The sequence below is a fragment of the Ovis canadensis genome, chromosome 3, assembly GCF_042477335.2.
Source record: "Ovis canadensis isolate MfBH-ARS-UI-01 breed Bighorn chromosome 3, ARS-UI_OviCan_v2, whole genome shotgun sequence".
NCBI classification, from domain to species: domain Eukaryota; kingdom Metazoa; phylum Chordata; class Mammalia; order Artiodactyla; family Bovidae; genus Ovis; species Ovis canadensis.
The window spans coordinates 189,110,286-189,129,560 of NC_091247.1; the positions used below are offsets into that span (position 1 = coordinate 189,110,286).

General features: G+C 38.2%; 1 protein-coding gene across 12 annotated transcripts in view; it reads right to left on the reverse strand.

Moving 5' to 3' along the window:
- Positions 1 to 2,523: 2,523 nt before the first annotated feature.
- The window catches only part of RESF1 (retroelement silencing factor 1), a 31,817-nt gene continuing 15,065 nt past the window's right edge, over positions 2,524 to 19,275 (reverse strand). For 8 of the 12 annotated variants that reach the window (XM_069585386.1, XM_069585388.1, XM_069585393.1 and 5 more), the window contains 3 exons: positions 6,855 to 11,862; positions 5,593 to 5,676; positions 2,524 to 3,249 (listed from right to left, as the gene is read on the reverse strand). In XM_069585386.1, the coding sequence (XP_069441487.1) occupies positions 3,083 to 3,249; positions 5,593 to 5,676; positions 6,855 to 11,805 (5,202 nt within the window). In that variant the 5' untranslated portion in view covers positions 11,806 to 11,862 and the 3' untranslated portion in view covers positions 2,524 to 3,082. Of the gene's footprint in view, positions 3,250 to 5,592; positions 5,758 to 6,854; positions 11,863 to 15,466; positions 15,612 to 19,275 lie in introns of those variants that run through there. The other 4 variants (XM_069585395.1, XM_069585396.1, XM_069585394.1 and 1 more) reach the window with 3 other exon arrangements.

A 19,275-nucleotide genomic window follows, 5' to 3' on the forward strand; every position in this document is an offset into this window, starting at 1 on the left:
ATGCCAGGGCCTTAGTTGTGGCATGCAGGATTTTTAGCCGAGGCATGTGAACTTAGTTGCAGTGTGTGGGATCTAGTTCCCTGACCAGAGATTGAACCCAGAACCCCTATTTTGGGAGCAGGAGCCTTAGCCGCTTAACCACCAGGGAAGTCCCTCAACACTGTTAAGTACACATGTGCAACTCTAAATGTCTTACCTCATTTGAGAAAAATATTTGCAAGTTATTTGATAGAGGTGAGACCAAATTTATCCATCTAATTGTGCTTGTTCCAGAATCACTTTAACCACTATTTTTTTTTTACAATCTTAAAAACTGAGGAAACTCAATAGATATTTTTCAAAATTTAATCTATGACAAATTGAAACACATTTTTAAAAGCATTTTTCATTTAAAAGTAACTCCATTACATGATTAAATAAATAACATTTTGGAACTTCTCTTGAAGTCCACAGATTAGGACTTTATGCTCCCTCAGTTGGGGAACTAAGATCTGCATGCTGAGTGGTACAGCCAAAAGAAAAAAAAGTTACGAAAAATAATTACCTAAACAAATTTAAGAAAAGCATTGTTTTACATTTTTGCAAATCTAACTTTATAGCATACAATTGAATTGTCTAATTTACTTGTGCCTTCTGTTGCTCAGATATATTGTGTTGACATCAACAAAATCCAATCTCAAATATAGATTTTATATAGTGTTCATAGCCTTTTCAGATAATCATGCATCATTCTTGATACTGTATCAAAAGTTGACAAGCAACTGTTTCATTAAGACTTGGTGGTGATGGTGAAGTCGCTCAGTCGTGTCTTACTCTTTGCGACCCCGTGGACTGTAACCTACTAAGCTTCTCCGTCCATGGGATTCTCCAGGCAAGAATACTGGAGTGGATTGCCATTTCCTTCTCCAGGGGATCTTCCTGACCCAGGGATAGAACCCGGGTCTCCCGCATTGCAGGCAGACGCTTTAACCTCTGAGCCACCAGGGAAGCCCTTAGTGGCAATGAATTTAGCTTTACTTCTCAGCTGGTAAGAAGCTGATACCATAAAGAAATTTTCACATTGTTTTATTAAAATCCACTGGTCTACCTGGCATTTTGAATGGATCTCTTTCTCTCTTTGCATTGGTCATCAGAAATATTGGTCCACTAAGCTATATAGATGTTCCAAATACTGGCACTTTGGTGCACAGTATCAAAAATACTTATGTTCATTAATATTCTCATTGAGTTGAATATGGGTCCAGGTAGTGGGATGCTATCAAATGCATGGTCTTAGATAAAAAAAATTCCCCCAATCCCAATTTTTCTTTGAAAGCTTAAATTTTATTACTGACAACAAATACTTTTATTCACCTTGAATTATCAGGATGATGTAGTTTGAGACAAACATGTCAGATGACTTCAAGTAAAAATGATGTTCCATGGGTCTACTTCTCAATGGCCATAACATCACCATTGCTTTTATATCTCTCTTGCTTTACATCATTCTGGAATGTATATAGTTCATATGTGCTTGCTATTTCCTGGGACATTTAAAAGATGTATATTCAGGGGTTGAGACTTAACAACTTGCACTACTTTATCAAAGACATTCTTAAGGGAGACTTTTTTTGGAGAGATCCCAGCTGTAAAGAAGACAACGACCAACAATGAGGACCACTATTAGTCTAGAACTATTGCATTGCCTCAACTGATGCCACTTCACAACTTTGCTTTTCTAATGGAAACTTCTACTAACATTTAAACTCATGATGAGCACAGTGACTTTTCCTATGGAAGCATGCTGCTTAATATTTTGATAAGCCCCATCTTCTGAACTCCTCAGAAAGTATTTTTAAAACTTGTGAAAAATGAGTTACCACCTCACAGATGTTTATTAAACTGCGTATTTCTGCAGTGCTAAGAATATTGACACTAGCAAAACTGAAACTATACATCAATTAAGTAACTCCCCATTTCTCCCTTGTTTTTCAGTTGGTCTGTCATTTCTGACTCTGCAGCTCCATGGACTGCAGCACACCAGGCTTCCCTGTCCTTCACCATCTCCTGGAACTTGTTCAAACTCATGTCTACTGAATCAGTGATACCATCAAACCATGTGGTCCTCTGTCATCCCCTTTCCCTCCGGTCTTCAATCTTTCCCAGCATCAGGGTCTTTTCTAATGAGTCAGGTCTTGGCATCAGGTGGCCAAAATATTAGAGCTTCAGCTTCAGCATCAGTACTTCCAATGAATATTCCATTTCTCCCTACTCCCAGAAAAAATTTTAAAATGTATTTTAAATATCTTGTAACATTAAGGTTTTATGAAAACAAATTTGTACTTCTAGTTGTCATATAGAGTAAAGCCCAGTAACATTTGAAGAATTTTATTTTGCCTTCCTTGAAATTTTCTAAACCTAGAAAAATTTTTGCTCCTCTTCTGAATAAACCGGAGAATATTTAACATTTATTTTAAAAACACCTTTCTAAAATGTGCTGCTGTGAGGGTAGGCAACAAAATTAAAATCAAACCATTTCCAACCTAGTTTTTAAAAAATAAATGTTTATTTCAAGTATGAAAAGTAATGTTTAAACATTATTCCAAAAACTGTATTCAGTTTAACAAGTATAAAACAAGACTTCCGACAAAAAGTTAACAATTCAGTATAAAATACTAAAGAATATACTTCGACATTCACAGTGAGCATTTCTGAAAAAATAAGTTTTGCTAGAAAGTTTTAAAACCAAAAATACAGTCCCAGAGGAAATAAACTAGTCCTTAAATAAGGAAGAAATCTCCCTTAGGATGGATAGTTAGCATTTCAAAACAAGATTTGTATAAAATAATGGTACACTTGGTTCAATAATGTCAGAATTCAATAGCTTATGGTTTCCTTGACAAATACCGCCTATTTCTTATGTCTGCTACCCACAAAATAAGGTTCTCAAGCCAATTTAATTAATTTCAATGATATGTATAACCTAAGGGGTAACCAGACTCAGAAATTTTATCATGGCAATCTTGAGTATTTCCAGAAAAATATTTAACAGAATTTTTCTGGTGGTAATTACAGAACCACCAGAAGAATTAAAGTCTCAAAATTATTCTAAAGGACTGCTACCAAGACTTCTGCTTCTCTTCTCCATATACAGCTTTTTGTAGGTTTCAAACATTGCTTTTGAATCTTTTACTGGGTTTTGTAGTATCTCAAATCCATCTGCACTGCAGTTTCTCTTGGAGAGCCTTGAATTAGCCAAAACATTATCATCTAAGGAAACAAAAATTTTACTTTGTTACTCTTAATGTTAGTGAACAGTACAATCAATATAAATCGAGAGGGAAAACATGCATTCTTATCTGCAATAAAGAGTAAAGTGTAACAAACAATGGCTCTTTACCTATAGAATTATAAAGTATATGAACAGGACATCTTGCCTCTCCTTTAGGGGTCATTTACTACCCCATCCCCATCTTCACTGACCAGGGCCATTCTCCTTTACCTATACCCCTACCCAGTAAAATCTCTTTGTCATTTGCATACTATTAAGAATGTGACTTTCCTAACAGCCATCTAAACTAGCAATATAAAATGAACCAAGGTAAGCCAGTTCCAAAGAGCGCATATAAGTACAGTTTGCATATTCTGGCCTTATTAGGCATCAGGTATTCTAAGAAATAGCTGTATTTCTGTTTCTTTCAACTATAGTGCTATGATTAGTCTTACTATCCTTTTTGTGATGGGCCCAACCAGCTATTCCTCTTTCTGTGCATTTTAAAATGTACCTCTTTATCTGAGAAGCTATTCCAATTCTGAGTTCCTATACTTTGCCTTCCTGCTCTAGCCATTCCTTTCTGGATTAAAAGTCCTATTTTACTTCTTTCAGCCTGGATGGGTCAAGTACTCTGTCCTGTTAATTATTATTCTTCATTTTTTGGTAACAGAGTATGGTCACTGTTAAATTCTTATTGTTTGAAGTTCTTCTCTGACCACATTAGTTTTCTGTCCTGAATGCTGATCCTTAAGGTGGGCTGTAAGTGGTTTTCCACTGGATTCTGTCATCTCCTCCTTTACCTCAGCCTGACAATTTCACCACTTGCTCCATTTACATGCCAACCTTTGCCCCCAAATTTACTGTCACTTATCTAAAATGTATTTTTTATAGCCATCTTTAAGAACTGAAAACCTTTGCTTTAAGCTTGTTCTAGGTCTCTAGCCTCTTCATCTTGGTATGCTTTTTCATGATTTTCTAAAGTCTCATTAGACTTTTGACAGAGCTCCAAACTTGTTTCTTAGCTTTCCTCTCACCCTGCTGCGTGCAGCCCCTCTCTGGGCCCTGGTCTGTGTCTTTTTCATCATGAACCTGAGCACTGATGTCCCACCTTCACTGTTTATTGCTCATCCTGTCCGCAGTTATCTTCTTGTGTGTTGTTTAGCTCATGACGTTTCCTGAGCCTCTCTGGTCACTCTGCGAATGTGTCTGTCTTCTGAGTATTTTCGGACTCAGGTTCCAGTTATGCCTCTCATCTCTGAGGCAATCAGGCAAGTTTTGTCCCCTCCCACTTCCAAAGACCTTTCTCGCCCCAGCTGCCACACCCATTACATCTTTCTCATGTCTGTGTTCCAACTTTAGGAGTGTGTTTTCTACTTTCTCACTAATTCATTTTTTGCACTTTCCACTGTCTTCCTATTCCAATTAAGACTTCATTCCTTTTTCTTTCAATTAGATTCAGCTGAATTTTTGTCCTGTACACATCTTCAATGTAGAAGACTCAAATTATACATGCCTGTTTATATATATTTGTTTTTTAACTCTTCTGTGGGCTTCCCTGATGGCTTGGCAGTAAAGAATCCACCCGCCAATGCAGGAGACATGAGTTTGATCCCTGGGTCTGGAAGATCCCCTGGAGAAGAAAATGACAACCCACTCCAGTATCCCTGCCTGGGAAATTCCATGGACAGAGGAGCCTCGTAGGCTATCATCCATGAGGTTGCAAAAGAGTTGGACACACCTTAGCAACTAAACAACAATAGTAAACCTTTGTCACACTTCCTCTCTTGCTTCTCTTTATTGCTGCTACGTAACTTTAATCACATGATCTAACCTCTCACTGATACTTATGAATCTCTGTCTACTTGATTTTGAAAATTAAATTAATTTGCAAATAAATCTAACTGAGGGTAGGCTAATAGGCGTGTGGGCCAAGCCCAGCCTCTACAAGTTTTAGTAAACTTTAATTGGAACATAGCCCATATTCATTTGTTATTTTACAGCCATTTTTTCATGTTATCATAACATTAGAGTCTAGTATTTAGGAAACATGATTTGCAAAACCTAATATTTATTGGGCATGGTTTACATAGGAAAAGTATGCCAACCCCTTGCCTAAGTCAAGGGGAGAATTTTCTTCTTAAAAGGAAACAGATCACTACTTTTCTGTCCAAAGCATGACAGAAAACATAGCAGAATGTCTTCCCACTACTCAAACACTGAATCATTTTTTAAAAGAAATATGGATAAAAACCAAGCTTCACGACAGTTTCAGAACTATAATCCAGTTTAGATATGAGTGTCAGGTAAGTAAAATAAAAACTTCAAATAGATAGTTTTACCTATTTCTTGGTTGGCTTCCGGCATCCTTTTCTCCTCAGTCACACATTTTAACCAGTCTTCTTTTGTACTTTTTATTCCTGAAACTATTTAAATATTCATTTTCAGATCTCTAGACTTTGCTACTCATCTCTTCTAGTACTATAATGAAGGAAAACCACGTAAGCCTAAAACAGATTTTAGAAGGCATTAGGTATACTCACACATTAACTCTAAAAAGGGCCTGGAAAAATGCTTTCTCCGTATGAGGTGACTGAATCTCACAATTAAAAATAATGATAATGTAATTATGTTTCTCTCACCTGGACTGAACACCAACACATGTCAATGTACTTAAAGGCATGACACAGAACATATCTCACACTGCTGTAGCTATACCCAACATTTCTGTTACAATCAGGTTCTCAGATTCTAATAATCTAGTTTCAAGAACCAAGTGTAATCAATACAAATTTATACTCTATATACTCACATATCCATACACCTTCTAAGAAAAAGTAACTTATTCATTGTAACGTTATACACACCAACACTGTCTGAACAGTGCAAGAGAAACTAAGATTTCCATTCAAATCCTTTAGTTTTCCAATCTGGGTTTCCTCAACACAAAGTTTTGCATATACTAACCACCACCCTTAAATATTTCCTTATTGAGTCCCCTATTTTCTCCTTCCATCTTGCACTATGTTGAGAATTCTATCCTTCAGCTAACAAACAGATATGATTGCCATTCTGGAGTATATGAGAAGGTACCACTTTAACCTTAGTGATATAATAGTCACCAACTGACTCAAAGATGGCAAGAAGTCGAACTACTTCTGTATATACAAAAAGACTTCATTAACAATTACAGCTATTAATATTTAGACCAAAACTTCAAAATCACTGGGGGTCTGAAATTGTAAGCCCAAAGAACTGAACAAAAAGCAAGACTTAAAATAATGTATACTTGATACTTTTATAACTGCTCAAAGCATGTTCTTCACTCCTTAGTGAAAAGGGAGATCTTTTGTATTTGGAAAACCTTGCAAATTTTATAAACCTTGTCATTAATGTGCATGTAATATAATTTACAGCAAGTGGGGCAGAACTTTTAAAACAAATATTGACCAATGAACTATCAACATACCGAGAAAACCTCAGTAAATGCAAAATAATTTTAAGTGTTTCCTAGCTACCCAGACGTCGAGAGGTGCTCTGCCACTTGCTGACCTACAATGCGTTACACTTTTGCAGACACCAGCAAAAAAAAGTCATACTGGACCTTGCACAGGGGCTTGCTCCTTCCTAGTTGTGTGCTGCAGATCCTTCCGGTCTTCAACAGTGTTTGTATTTTTAAACACTCCATCTGGACATAATTTAAACTCCAGCATGCTTAGTTTTTCTGGGGTGTCTTTCACAGGTAATAGGTTCTTAGATTTACCTTCTGGTCTCTTTTCTTTAAACTTCCTGGGTGAATTGTCTAATTTTGTGAGACAAATGCGCTCACGTTCAGTGCATTTAAATGCAACTCTGTTCAGATACAGCTTCCTTTGATCCTTTGTTTGGGAAGACATTCGGCTTAATTCACCTTCATTATTTATATTATTTAAGTTTTTGTCTAGCTTGGTCCTATCAATCCACATTTTATCAGACTGCTTTCCCCCAACTGTTCCTTTAATATTCCTTGAAATATATGTTTTAGACTCTTTGGAATGATGGGTTTTGATGCTTTTACCATGGCCTGTACCAATACTTAATGATTCCTTGCAGGTCTGTACACTGCCATTGGGTCTCTCATTTGATTTCCCAGAACTTTCCACTTGCACAGAAAGTTTACTGGGCCTCATATGCTGCGAATCACTATTTTTCAGCAAGTTTTTCTTCAATGCTTCCTTATGCTTCTGCCTTGATAAATACTCCTTTGGTGACAGAACTCTATTCATTTTAGATGAGCTATCCTTAGAGCCCGAGGATTTAACATTTGATACTGTCTTTTCTTTAATCCAAGTTCTTTCATTTGGGGTTGAAAAATTACAGAATTTAAATGCACCACCTCCTACATTTTTATTCTGCTCTTGTTTATCATGTTTCTTCCTCTTTATCTCTGAATCAAGTACGATCCCTTCATCTAATTTCCTTTCTTCCATAGATTGTTTAGAACCTCCTGATTTCAATTTTCTCTTTTCTGGTGATACTGACTGTACCAAAGAACCATTCTTCATATTCAAATCTTTTTTGCTTGTCAAAAAACTCATCTTTGGTTTTAGTGGCCCTAAGTTTTGTGCCATGAACTTCCTCTGCAGGCTCTCCTGAGAAAATTTTGTAATTTTACTAGCAGAATGAAAAGTTTCCTCATGAAATTGCAGATTTCGCTTTCTTTTGTGACTCTGCCAAGAATCCAGTTTTTTATCACCTTTAGATAAAAGTTGACTGGATAATCCTTGCTCTGTTCTTAGTGAACTGTTACTTTCTGTTTTGGATTTGTCTTTTATATTGCTGCTTTGCTTTGTTTCAGGAAAATGTTTTTTCTCAACTGGACAAGTAAGAGGAATCTTTGGAGGATTATTTGGAGCACTGTTAAATGCAACAGGAACATCTCTGTCAGAGGTTCTCTCTCCTTGTTTATAACTCTTGGCCTCTGAAGGAGAACATGGATTTGTCTGTTTTTTTTCTTCTGAAGTTGACTTCTTAATGGAATTACACTGGCATTGAGGTACTCCTTCATAAACCATAGAGAGCCACCCCAAAGCACAGCAACGGATATCATCTTTTTCTGAATCCAATGGTACAGAAGCACAATGTTCTTCAACTCTGCGTGCCTGTGGGTCACACTGGTTCTCTTCCTTTGTTACAGGCTTTTCTTTCTGAGGTTCTGTCAATTTGTCAACCTCATTGGGCTGATCGTCCTGTTCAGGAAACAATTCTTTCATCTGATCTGTGTTTAATATTGTAATTTGTATCTGGTCTGTTGAACCTTTGGAGTCACAATCAGTTTTACCACAAGTTTGAGCTTCGGAGATTTGGTCTGCCATCTGCTGAACCACAGAACTTTCATGCATGTTCACAGGTTCGATACCATAGGGAAACTCTTTTAAAAGTTCTGACAGCTGATCATGTAGGTATAAGATAGATGTCTTATCATGGAGACTTTCATCTGTTGTAGGATCCTGTTCAGTATAACTGCAGGACAAATCAGCTTCCTGAGGGTAACTATCCTGCTGAATAGCAGCTGATGAACATGTATCATTTGCCATGTTTTCATTTTCAGTGATATGCTCCAAACTGCTTTCCTCTAGAATTCCACTCTTTGCTTCAACACATTTCAAAGGCGACAGTGCTGGAGGTTGCAGTGATTCTGACTGATCTGTTATTTTATTTGAAGCATCTGTGCACTGCACAAATTCATCTTCTTTAAAGACAAAGTCTTTACTTTCAGTGAAATGTTCATTTTGTTGTCTACTATTCATTATTTGGTGATTGGGTAGAGGTTTCTGTGACTCAGCTTTTTGCAAAGGGAGCAAGTTGAATATCTCTGCTATTTGGGAATCATAAGAGGTATCACCTTCAACAAGAGAACAAATACTGCCAATCTGTAATACATCACTGCCCACACTACTACTGTTCTCTGAAATATATGAGGCTTGCTGATCACTCACAGGACACTGGATATCTGGTTCTGATTCATTGTGCTTTCCTTGATTGGTATTAGGTATGCCTTCTGAATTAGTATTAGTTGACTGACTTTGCTTGTCCTCAATTAGTGGGAAAATCGTGATGCCTGTAGTACTTGTTACTGGTTCATTAACATTAATCTTCAAAACAGCAGTATTTTCTGTCAATTTATTTTGTAAGCTACAAACACTGCCTTCTTTAATAACTGGATATGCTGTTTCAGGTAAAGCTTCAGATGTATCTTTCACAGACAATGTATTGACATCTGAAAGAATTAAGGGTGATACTACAGCAATCCCTTTTGTAGTAGTTGTTCCTGAAGACTCATAATTTTGTGCTACCACTGATGAAATAGTTTCTTGTGAAGTGTTTACTATCTTATTCTGAGAATTTCCCATAGGTGAAAATGGACTACTCTCACAGATGGGCGCAGGCTTTGAAACTGCAATGGCTGGTGTGTTTGTTTTTGACTCATTATCCTGTTTTTCTTTGGTAGGTTCTGAAGGTTGCTTTTTCCACAAAGACAGACATGTTGCTAGCAATTCCATGGAAAAGGGAGAGCCACTGTTAGAAGACACCCCATTAAACGATTTATACTCAAAGCAAGAAGTGTCTGCAATTTTGGCATTTATATTACAAGTCCTTGGAGGATTTACATTTTCCATGGTTTTCAGTTGGTTACCAGTGTTTTCAGTATTTGGATTCATTTCAAAATTATGCAGTTTAGAATCTTGAATACATTCACTACTATCTTTTAATAATTTCTTCTGAGTTTTACCTCCAGAAGTAAGTAAACTGAGAATTAGCCTATTTTTATTTGGATATTTTGAAATATATTCCTCAGATGATGTAGAATGAGGAAGAAAAGTTATTTCAGAATTTGTTGACACATTTTGTGCAACGCTGACGAAATTTCCTGATGAAAGTTGGGTGTTATTTAATGGTGCCTGAGTTACCTCAGCAGTTGATGTCTTTAAAGGATTCACAGCTTCCGAATCATGGACTTGTTCTGGTATTGGCAACTTTTCTGAACAGGAAGAATTCAGTAAAACAGAACTGACTTGGTTAAAATTTCTGTTCTGAAGGTTGGAACTCAACACACGATGTGGTCTATTAGTTTCTTCTGCAGATTCCATTACTGTTGGTGGTTTATCCTCCACAGTCTCTGGAGTGACTAGGGTTAGTTGTGGTCCAGACTGGATTTTGGCAGTTTGTTTCAAAGACAATCCAGAATTTTGAGCTGATTCACTATAAGAGGTATTAGGTGTTTTAATACAGCCTGCTGCCATCAAGAGACTTTTATTAATTTTAATTTTCCTTGCAAGATCTGAAAACTTCTTTTTTATTTCTACTAATGTTTTAATATCCCTCACTAACTTCTCTTTTGTGACACTTGTGTCCAGTACTTGATTTGAAGTTAGATTTTGAGAATCCACTCTTCTCTCCTGATTATTTTGAGCAAGAGCCTGAGCACCAGTCACAGATGATCTAACAGGTTCATTAAAAGAATGATTGACACTGGTATTTACTTTCAAGTTACAGGAACTTCCCATCATACTGAAATTTTCATTCAGGTTTTGCCACTGCTGTTTAAAGTCTCTACAAAAGTCTTTCCTCATTTCAGGTAAGTGCATTTCTTGACTCTGAGGAACTTCCACAGAGGATTGTTTAACAACACGTGGAGTACTCTGCAAAGACTGGCTTGCATATCTACAGTCATAAGGAGGAGGAGGTCTTTTGTCAGTTTGAGTAACTGTATATTGATATGATGGTACAGCTGCAATCTGCTTTGACTTAAATGTCAGTGCAGGATTTGGAGATTGACTATTTTTAACTTGGAATGATACAGATGACATAGGGTTTTGTTTCTGAAGAGTAGGCTCCTGCGAAAAGCTTCGTGATGAATAACTGTATTGCTTTGGAAGTGGTCCTGAGTGGTAATCCTGGTAAGTCAGTCCACTGGATGCTTGCTGAGGTGCCCAATCAACCTGTTGCTCTGACAAAGGTAGGTTTCGTCTTGGGTTTCCTTGGTAACTTATAGGAACTCTTCCAGAATTAGAAGGGATCACATGTACTTGCATAGAATAAGTATCTGATGTTAGAAACTGATTCTGTAGTGCATGCACATTGGGTATATTCGTTCCAAAACCAGTTTGATGAGATACAGTTGCCCCTGTATGAGAAAGCGTAGAACTCCCCATTGGCGAGTTCAACCATACATCTTGTGTAACTCCTGAAGAAATCTGCAAATCATGACTTAGTTGTTTGGGTCCTTTAACATTTGCATATGTTATTCTTTCTACTGAAGTTTGTGAAGTCACAATGGTTCCACTATGCAAATCAGAAATAGGGATTTGTGGAGGAGTCTTCTGATTCCTGATGTTGAGCAGTGGCTGTGAAACTGGATGTGAATTACTGAGAAATAGGCATGGTTCTTGGTTACTTCCAGTATGGAAAGAACTTTGAGATGTTGTGCTAAGTCCTTGCTCCAAAAAAGATGCTTGTTTTTTAGGATACTGGGGTGGGAAGGAGAGACTGTCTGGTTTTGCATTCCAATTCATTGTCACGTTGATGCAGTATCAGTGTGTTAAAAGCCAACTGTTTTGAATGCCAGGAATCTGTAGGAAATAAACATCTTTTATTAAAAAGCTGAATTTTTTTAGCTTACCTTTATTACTAATGCTGACCATGTCAAACAAAATTCCTTACCTCACACTAGACAAAGCTTCATCTTCAATTCATGTAAGATAAAGAGCAAAGGAAGATGTAACAATAAATGGAAAATCTCAATAAAATTTTTGGTGGTGTTGCATAGGAACCTAGAATGTCAGGTCCATGAATCAAGGCAAATTGATTTGCCTTGAAGTGGTCAAACAAGAGACGGCAAGAGTAAACGTCAACATTCTAGGAATTAGCAAACTAAAATGGACTGGAATGGGTGAATTTAACTCAGATGACCATTGCATCTACTACTGCGGGCAGGAATCCCTCAGAAGAAATGGAGTAGCCATCATGGTCAACAAGAGTCCGAAATGCAGTACTTGGATGCAATCTCAAAAATGACAGAATGATCTCTGTTCGTTTCCAAGGCAAATCATTCAATATCACAGTTATCCAAGTCTATGCCCAAACCAGTAATACTGAAGAAGCTGGAGTTGAACGGTTCTATGAAGACCTAGAAGACCTTTTACAACTAACACCCCAAAAAGATGTCCTTTTCATTATAGGGGACTGGAATGCAAAAGTAGGAAGTCAAGAAACACCTGGAGTAACAGGCAAATTTGGCCTTGGAATGTGGAATGAAGCAGGGCAAAGACTAATAGAGTTTTGTCAAGAAAATGCACTGGTCATAGCAAACACCCTCTTCCAACAACACAAGACAAGATTCTACACATGGACATCACCAGATGGTCAACACCAAAATCAGATTGATTATATTCTTTGCAGCCAAAGATGGAGAAGCTCTATAGAGTCAACAAAAATAAGACCGGGAGCTGACTGTGGCTCAGATCATGAACTCCTTATTACCAAGTTCAGACTTAAATTGAAGAAAGTGGGGAAAACCGCTAGACCATTTAGGTATGAGCTAAATCAAATCCCTTATGATTATACAGTGGAAGTGAGAAATAGATTTAACGGCCTAGATCTGATAGAGTGCCTGATGAACTATGGAATGAGGTTCGTGACATTGTACAGGAGACAGGGATCAAGACCATCCCCATGGAAAAGAAAGGCAAAAAAGCAAAATGGCTGTCTGGGGAGGCCTTACAAAGAGCTGTGAAAAGAAGAGAGGTGAAAAGCACAGGAGAAAAGGGAAGATATAAGCATCTGAATGCAGAGTTCCAAAGAATAGCAAGAAGAGATAAGAAAGCCTTCTTCAGTGATCAATGCAAAGAAATAGAGGAAAAGAGCAGAACGGGAAAGACTAGAGATTTCTTCAAGAAAATTCGAGACACCAAGGGAACATTTCATGCAAAGATGGGCTCGAGAAAGGACAGAAATGGTCTGGACCTAACAGAAGCAGAAGATATTAAGAAGAGGTAGCAAGAATACACGGAAGAACTGTACAAAAAAGATCTTCACAACCCAGATAATCATGATGATGTGATCACTCACCTAGAGCCAGACATCCTAGAATGTGAAGTCAAGTGGGCCTTAGAAAGCATCACTACGAACAAAGCTAGTGGAGGGGATGGAATTCCAGTTGAGCTGTTTCAAATCCTGAAAGATGACGCTGTGAAAGTACTGCACTCAATATGTCAGCACATTTGGAAAACTCAGCAGTGGCCACAGGACTGGAAAAGGTCAGTTTTCATTCCAATCCCAAAGAAAGGCAATGCCAAAGAATGCCCAAACTACTGCACAATTGCACTCATCTCACATACTAGTAAAGTAATGCTCAAAATTCTCCAAGCCAGGCTTCAGCAATACATGAACCATGAACTTCCTAATGTTCAAGCTGGTTTTAGAAAAGGCAGCGGAACCAGAGATCAAATTGCCAACATCTGCTGGATCATGCAAAAAGCAAGAGAGTTCCAGAAAAACATCTATTTCTGCTTTATTGACTACACCAAATCCTCTTACTGTGTGGATCACAATAAACTGTGGAAAATTCCGAGAGAGATGGGAATTGACCTGCCTCTTGAGAAAGCTGTACGCAAGTCAGGAAGCAGCAGGTAGTACTGGACATGGAACAATGGACTGGTTCCAAATAGGAAAAGGAGTATGTCAAGGCTGTATATTGTCACCCTGCTTATTTAACTTCTGTGCAGAGTACATCATGAGAAATGCTGGACTGGAAGAAACACAAGCTGGAATCAAGATTGCTGGGAGAAATATCAACAACCTCAGATATGCAGATGATACCACCCTTATGGCAGAAAGTGAAGAGGAACTAAAAAGCCTCTTGATGAAAGTGAAATTGGAGAGTGAATGGCACCCGGTCCCATCACTTCATGGGAAATAGATGGGAAACAGTGGAAACAGTGTCAGACTTTATTTGGGGGGGCTCTAAAATCACTGCAGATGGTGACTGTAGCCATGCAATTAAAGACGCTTACTCCTTGGAAGAACATTTATGACCAACCTAGATAGCATATTCAAAAGCAGAGATATTACTTTGCCAACTAAGGTCTGTCTAGTCAAGGCTATGGTTTTTCCAGTAGTCACGTATGGATGTGAGAGTTGGACTGTGAAGAAGGCTGAGCGCTGAAGAATTGATGCTTTTGAACTGTGGTGTTGGAGAAGACTCTTGAGAGTTCCTTGGACTGCAAGGAGATCCAACCAGTGCATTCTGAAGGAGATCAGCCCTGGGATTTCTTTCGAAGGAATGATACTAAAGCGGAAACTCCAGTACTTTGGCCACCTCACGCGAAGAGTTGACTCGCTGGAAAAGACTCTGATGCTGGGAGGGATTGGGGGCAGGAGGAGAAGGGGACGGCAGAGGATGAGATGGCTGGATGGCATCACTGACTCGATGGACGTGAGTCTGAATGAATTCCGGGAGTCGGTGATGGACAGGGAGGCCTGGCGTGCTGCGATTCATGGGCTTGCAAAGAGTCAGACACGACTAAGCGACTGAACTGAACTCAACAGAAACTCATTCTACTCAATATAATTAGCAATTTTTTTGCTACACTTAAGAGACAATTACTTTCTGTATTTATTTATTTTAACCCGCTCTTTATTCTAAGATACCCATAATCACTGTAAAAAAATTAAAAACATAATCAAGCATATACTATAAAGTCTTTACTACTACTGTTCATCTCCAATGTCTAACTCCCTAGGGCTATCTACTACTGTTAACTTTTCTTTCAGAAAATTTCTATACAGAAAAATCACCAAAGCATAAAATCTCATTCTTTTTAAACAGAATCCTACCAAACATGCTGCTTACAGTTTGCCTGATTTTCATCCCTATAACTAGGACATCTTATCATTCCACTACACATATACCTACTCACTGTCTGCATAAACATTCCCCTTTTGAGTGGATCAATATTTAACCATTTCTCTACTTATGAATATTTGGTTTTCTTAGGTGTTTTTACTTATAAACTATCCTACACTAAAGCATGTATTTATGCTTTTATATTTGTGCTAAATGTTCCTGGAAATTTCCAGAAGTGAAATTCAAAAGACATTAGAATTGTTTTCATAATCAGTGACAAACTGCCTTTCAAACAGATTGAAATAAATTATACTCTCACCATCACTTACATAAAGTGAAGTGAAGTCACTCAGTCGTGTCCGACTCTTTGTGACCTCCCGGGACTATAGCCCACCAGGATCCACGGGATTTTCCAGGCAAGAATATTGGAGTGGTGTTGCCATTTCCTTCTCCAGAACACTTACATGGACATATCTAAAAAATGGACAAATCTGTAACCATAATGGGATTCCCTGATGGCTCAGCTGGTTAAAAAAACACCTGCCTGGCAATATAGTAGACACAAGAGACATGAATTCAATCCTTAAGTCAGGAAGATCCCTTGGAGAAGGAAATGGCAACCTACTGCAGTGTTCTTGCTTGGAAAATTCCATCGACAGAGGTGCCTGGTGAGCTACAGTCCATGAGGTCACAAAGTCAGACATGAATGAGTGTGTGTGTGCATGTGTGTACACACACACAACTGCATTAAATGACAGGGTAAACAAATTTGACTCAAATATATTAACAGTATGTCAAACAACTGCAGAATACACATTCTTTCCAAGAGCAAAGGGAATTTTTACCAATATTGACCATATTGCTAGGACATAAACAGATCTCATTTTTGAAGGATATTTCAGATTAATTCACAGTGGAATTAATCTAGAAATTGTAGAAGGAACTAGGAAATTGCCAGTAATCCAGAAATAAACAATGCAGTGGGCTCTGGTGTCTCTTCCTCTAAATATCCAATAGGATATCAGTCCTACTGAAGAAGATTCCACCCTTGTTGTCAGGGACGTTTAACTTTAAGGGATCCAGTATGTTGCATTTCCTTTCTTTGTGTCCCATTTCTCAAGGACTCTCTGTTCCTTATCAGTTCCTGGAATACAGGAATGAGTAGAGCTGCACACAGTTCTCATGACTGAGATCACCAGAAAGAGCACCTGCTTCAATTCCCTTCAGTGACTCCCTTCAGCGACCTTGTACTTAATAGACTATCCATTTTGTTGCAACTGGTGGAATTTCATTCTTTTTAACGGCTGAGTAATCATTTTACTGAAGATATATAAGCATGCATTTCTGCTAATAAAATACCCTTGCTTCACTAGAGACTTGGGTCCCCCACGTCCTTCTTTCTGTTTCTGGATAGTTCTTCAGAGCGTGGAAGCCTACCGATCTCACTTTCTCGCCCAACCGCTCACTTCCTCGTCCTTTCAAGACCTCCTTGAGAGGACACTGTGGGCCTCCGTGAGTGGTGTAAGTCCTATGTATGGGCTTTATTGGTTTTCCACATAACCCGAGGGATAATGCTCCTTCTCTTTCTTTTCGTTTACTCCAGTCCCCAAGTCCTGGTCTGTAAAAGACCACAAAACTTTATGACCTCATTAAACCTTAATTATCTCCCTTAAAGGCCCCATCTCTAAAAGTCTCACTGAGGTTAGAGCTTCAATATATACATTTGGTGGGAAGGTAGGAATAGAGGACAGGAAACACAGTTCAGTCCATAACAGGTCCCATCCTTATATTAACATAAGACTTGATTTATTTAATAGAAGACTGGGAGACTATGGAGGAGGTGGTGAGGAATGATTAGAATCTGTGTATGTTGTGAAGGAGGAAATCACAGAATTTGCTGGACATGTGAAACAGAGAGAGAAGTCAATAAAGGAGAAATAAAATGAGTTGATGTATGTTTAAAAAAAAAAGACTGGGAGATAATCATATAAATTTAAGAATGACAAATTAATCCAAGGAAAAGACAGAGTGAAATAAATAATGAAAACAGAGATAAACAAGTGACAAGTTAGTGAAGAATAAAAACTAATAAGCCTCTGTCAACACTGGTCATTAAAAAAAACCCTGTATTGGGAAATGAGAGTATCCCTAGACCCTATAGACATTAAAATGATAGTGTATTTATTAACTAATTTTAAAACATTTAAAATTTATGTGGAATAGAGAAATTCCTTGAAAAAAACATACCTTAACCAGAGTTGACATAATAAAAATACTACCTCTTTAAAAGAGGGGACACTTCATAACTTATTTACTGAGTCTCTGATACCAAAGCTGAAAAGAAAGACAATTAAGATGTCAATCTCTCAGAAACAAACACAACAATCCTAAGCAAAATGTGAGCTTAGGACACAGTGACAGACTGTATTTTCTTGGGCTCCGAAATCACTGCAGATGGTGACTGCAGCCACAAAACTAAAAGACACTTATTCCTTGGAAAAAAAGCTATGACCAACCAAGACACCTGATACAAAGAACTGACTCATTGGAAAAGACCCTCACGCTGGGAAAGATTGAAGGCAGAAGGAGAAGGGGGCAACAGAGGATGAGATGGTTGGATGGTATCACCAACTTGACAGACATGAGTTTGAGCAAGCTTTGGAAGTTGGTGATGGACAGGGAAGCCTGGCGTGCGACAGTCCATGGGGTCTCAAACAGAAACAACTGGGCAACTGAACTAAGAACAGTTGATAAAATTCATTAAAAGGACAATTGTATGAAACAAAAAACAGAAGTTTCCTTAATTTTGATAAATGGTAACTTTTAAAAAATTTAGACTAGCAAACAGTAATGTTATTAGTAATAAAACAATTTAAATAAAGGCGCCACTATCACCCACTGCTGTTCATTGTTGCACTGAAGATCATAAAAAGTGTTAAGAATTGAGAAGGAAAATATACAACAAACGATTCATATCAGTTATGTAGAATGTCCAAAACAATCTGTAGATCTTTTAGACCTATGACATTATGGATCATAGTGCACTCAAACTAGATTGAAGAAGGAACAAGTTTTGGTTTTATGTGTATTATTCTTGGGAATATATATGTTTACTTTTGTATTTGCTCATAACTAAATAGTCTTTCCTGATGGTTCAGAGGGTAAAGAATCTGCATGAAATGCAAGAGACCCAGGTTCAATCCCTGGGTTGGGAAGATCCGTGGAGAAGGGAATAGCAACCCATTCCAGTATTCTTGCCCTAGAGAACTTCATGGACAGAGGAGACTGGTGGGCTGCAGTTCATGGGATCATGAAGAGTCAGACATGACTGACTCACTCACGCACACAATGTAATAGGAGGGAGCCTTTCAAGGCCTTGTGAAATCTGTATGTCCTGACCTGTCATTTGATCAAGGTACTAAAGAAACCTCCTCTCTTAGAGATTTTAATTTGTCAGGGAACCAGATTATCCGTATCCATCAAGACAGCATATATTTTGGTTTAAAAACAGGTGCTAAGAAGAAAGAGCTATATTTTCCTCACAGGCCTTCTCTCAGCAAAGCTCCTTGAATAAGACAAGTGACCAGGGAGAAGTATAATACAAACTAAAAAGCTTTAAGACTTCCCTAGTGGTCCAGTGGTTAAAAATCCACTTGCCAATGCAGGGAAAGGAGTTTGATCCCTGATGTAGGAAAATTCCACATGCCACAGGGGAACGAAGCCCATGCACTGCAACTTCTGAGCCCGTGCATACCCAGAGTCCATGGTCTGCAATAAGAGAATCCACCGTGATGAGAAGGCCGCACACTACAACTAGAGAAATCCCATTCACAGCCAGAAGACCCAGTGCAGCCATAAACAAACAGCAGTACTGAAAATATTGGTGGTGAATTCCCAATAATTCCCTATTTCTTATGTGAGCTTGGGGGGGTAGGACACTGTTACAGGCTGAATTCTGTCCCCTCTAAATTCATATATTGAAGTCATATCCTCCAGTGTGAGGATATGGAGATACGTATTTGGAGATACGGCTCTCAGGAAGGCAAGGTTAAATGAGGTCAAAAGGGTTAGGACCTTAATCCAACAGGATTAGTGACCTTACAAGAAAGGCACCAGGTACATGCACACAATGGGAAAG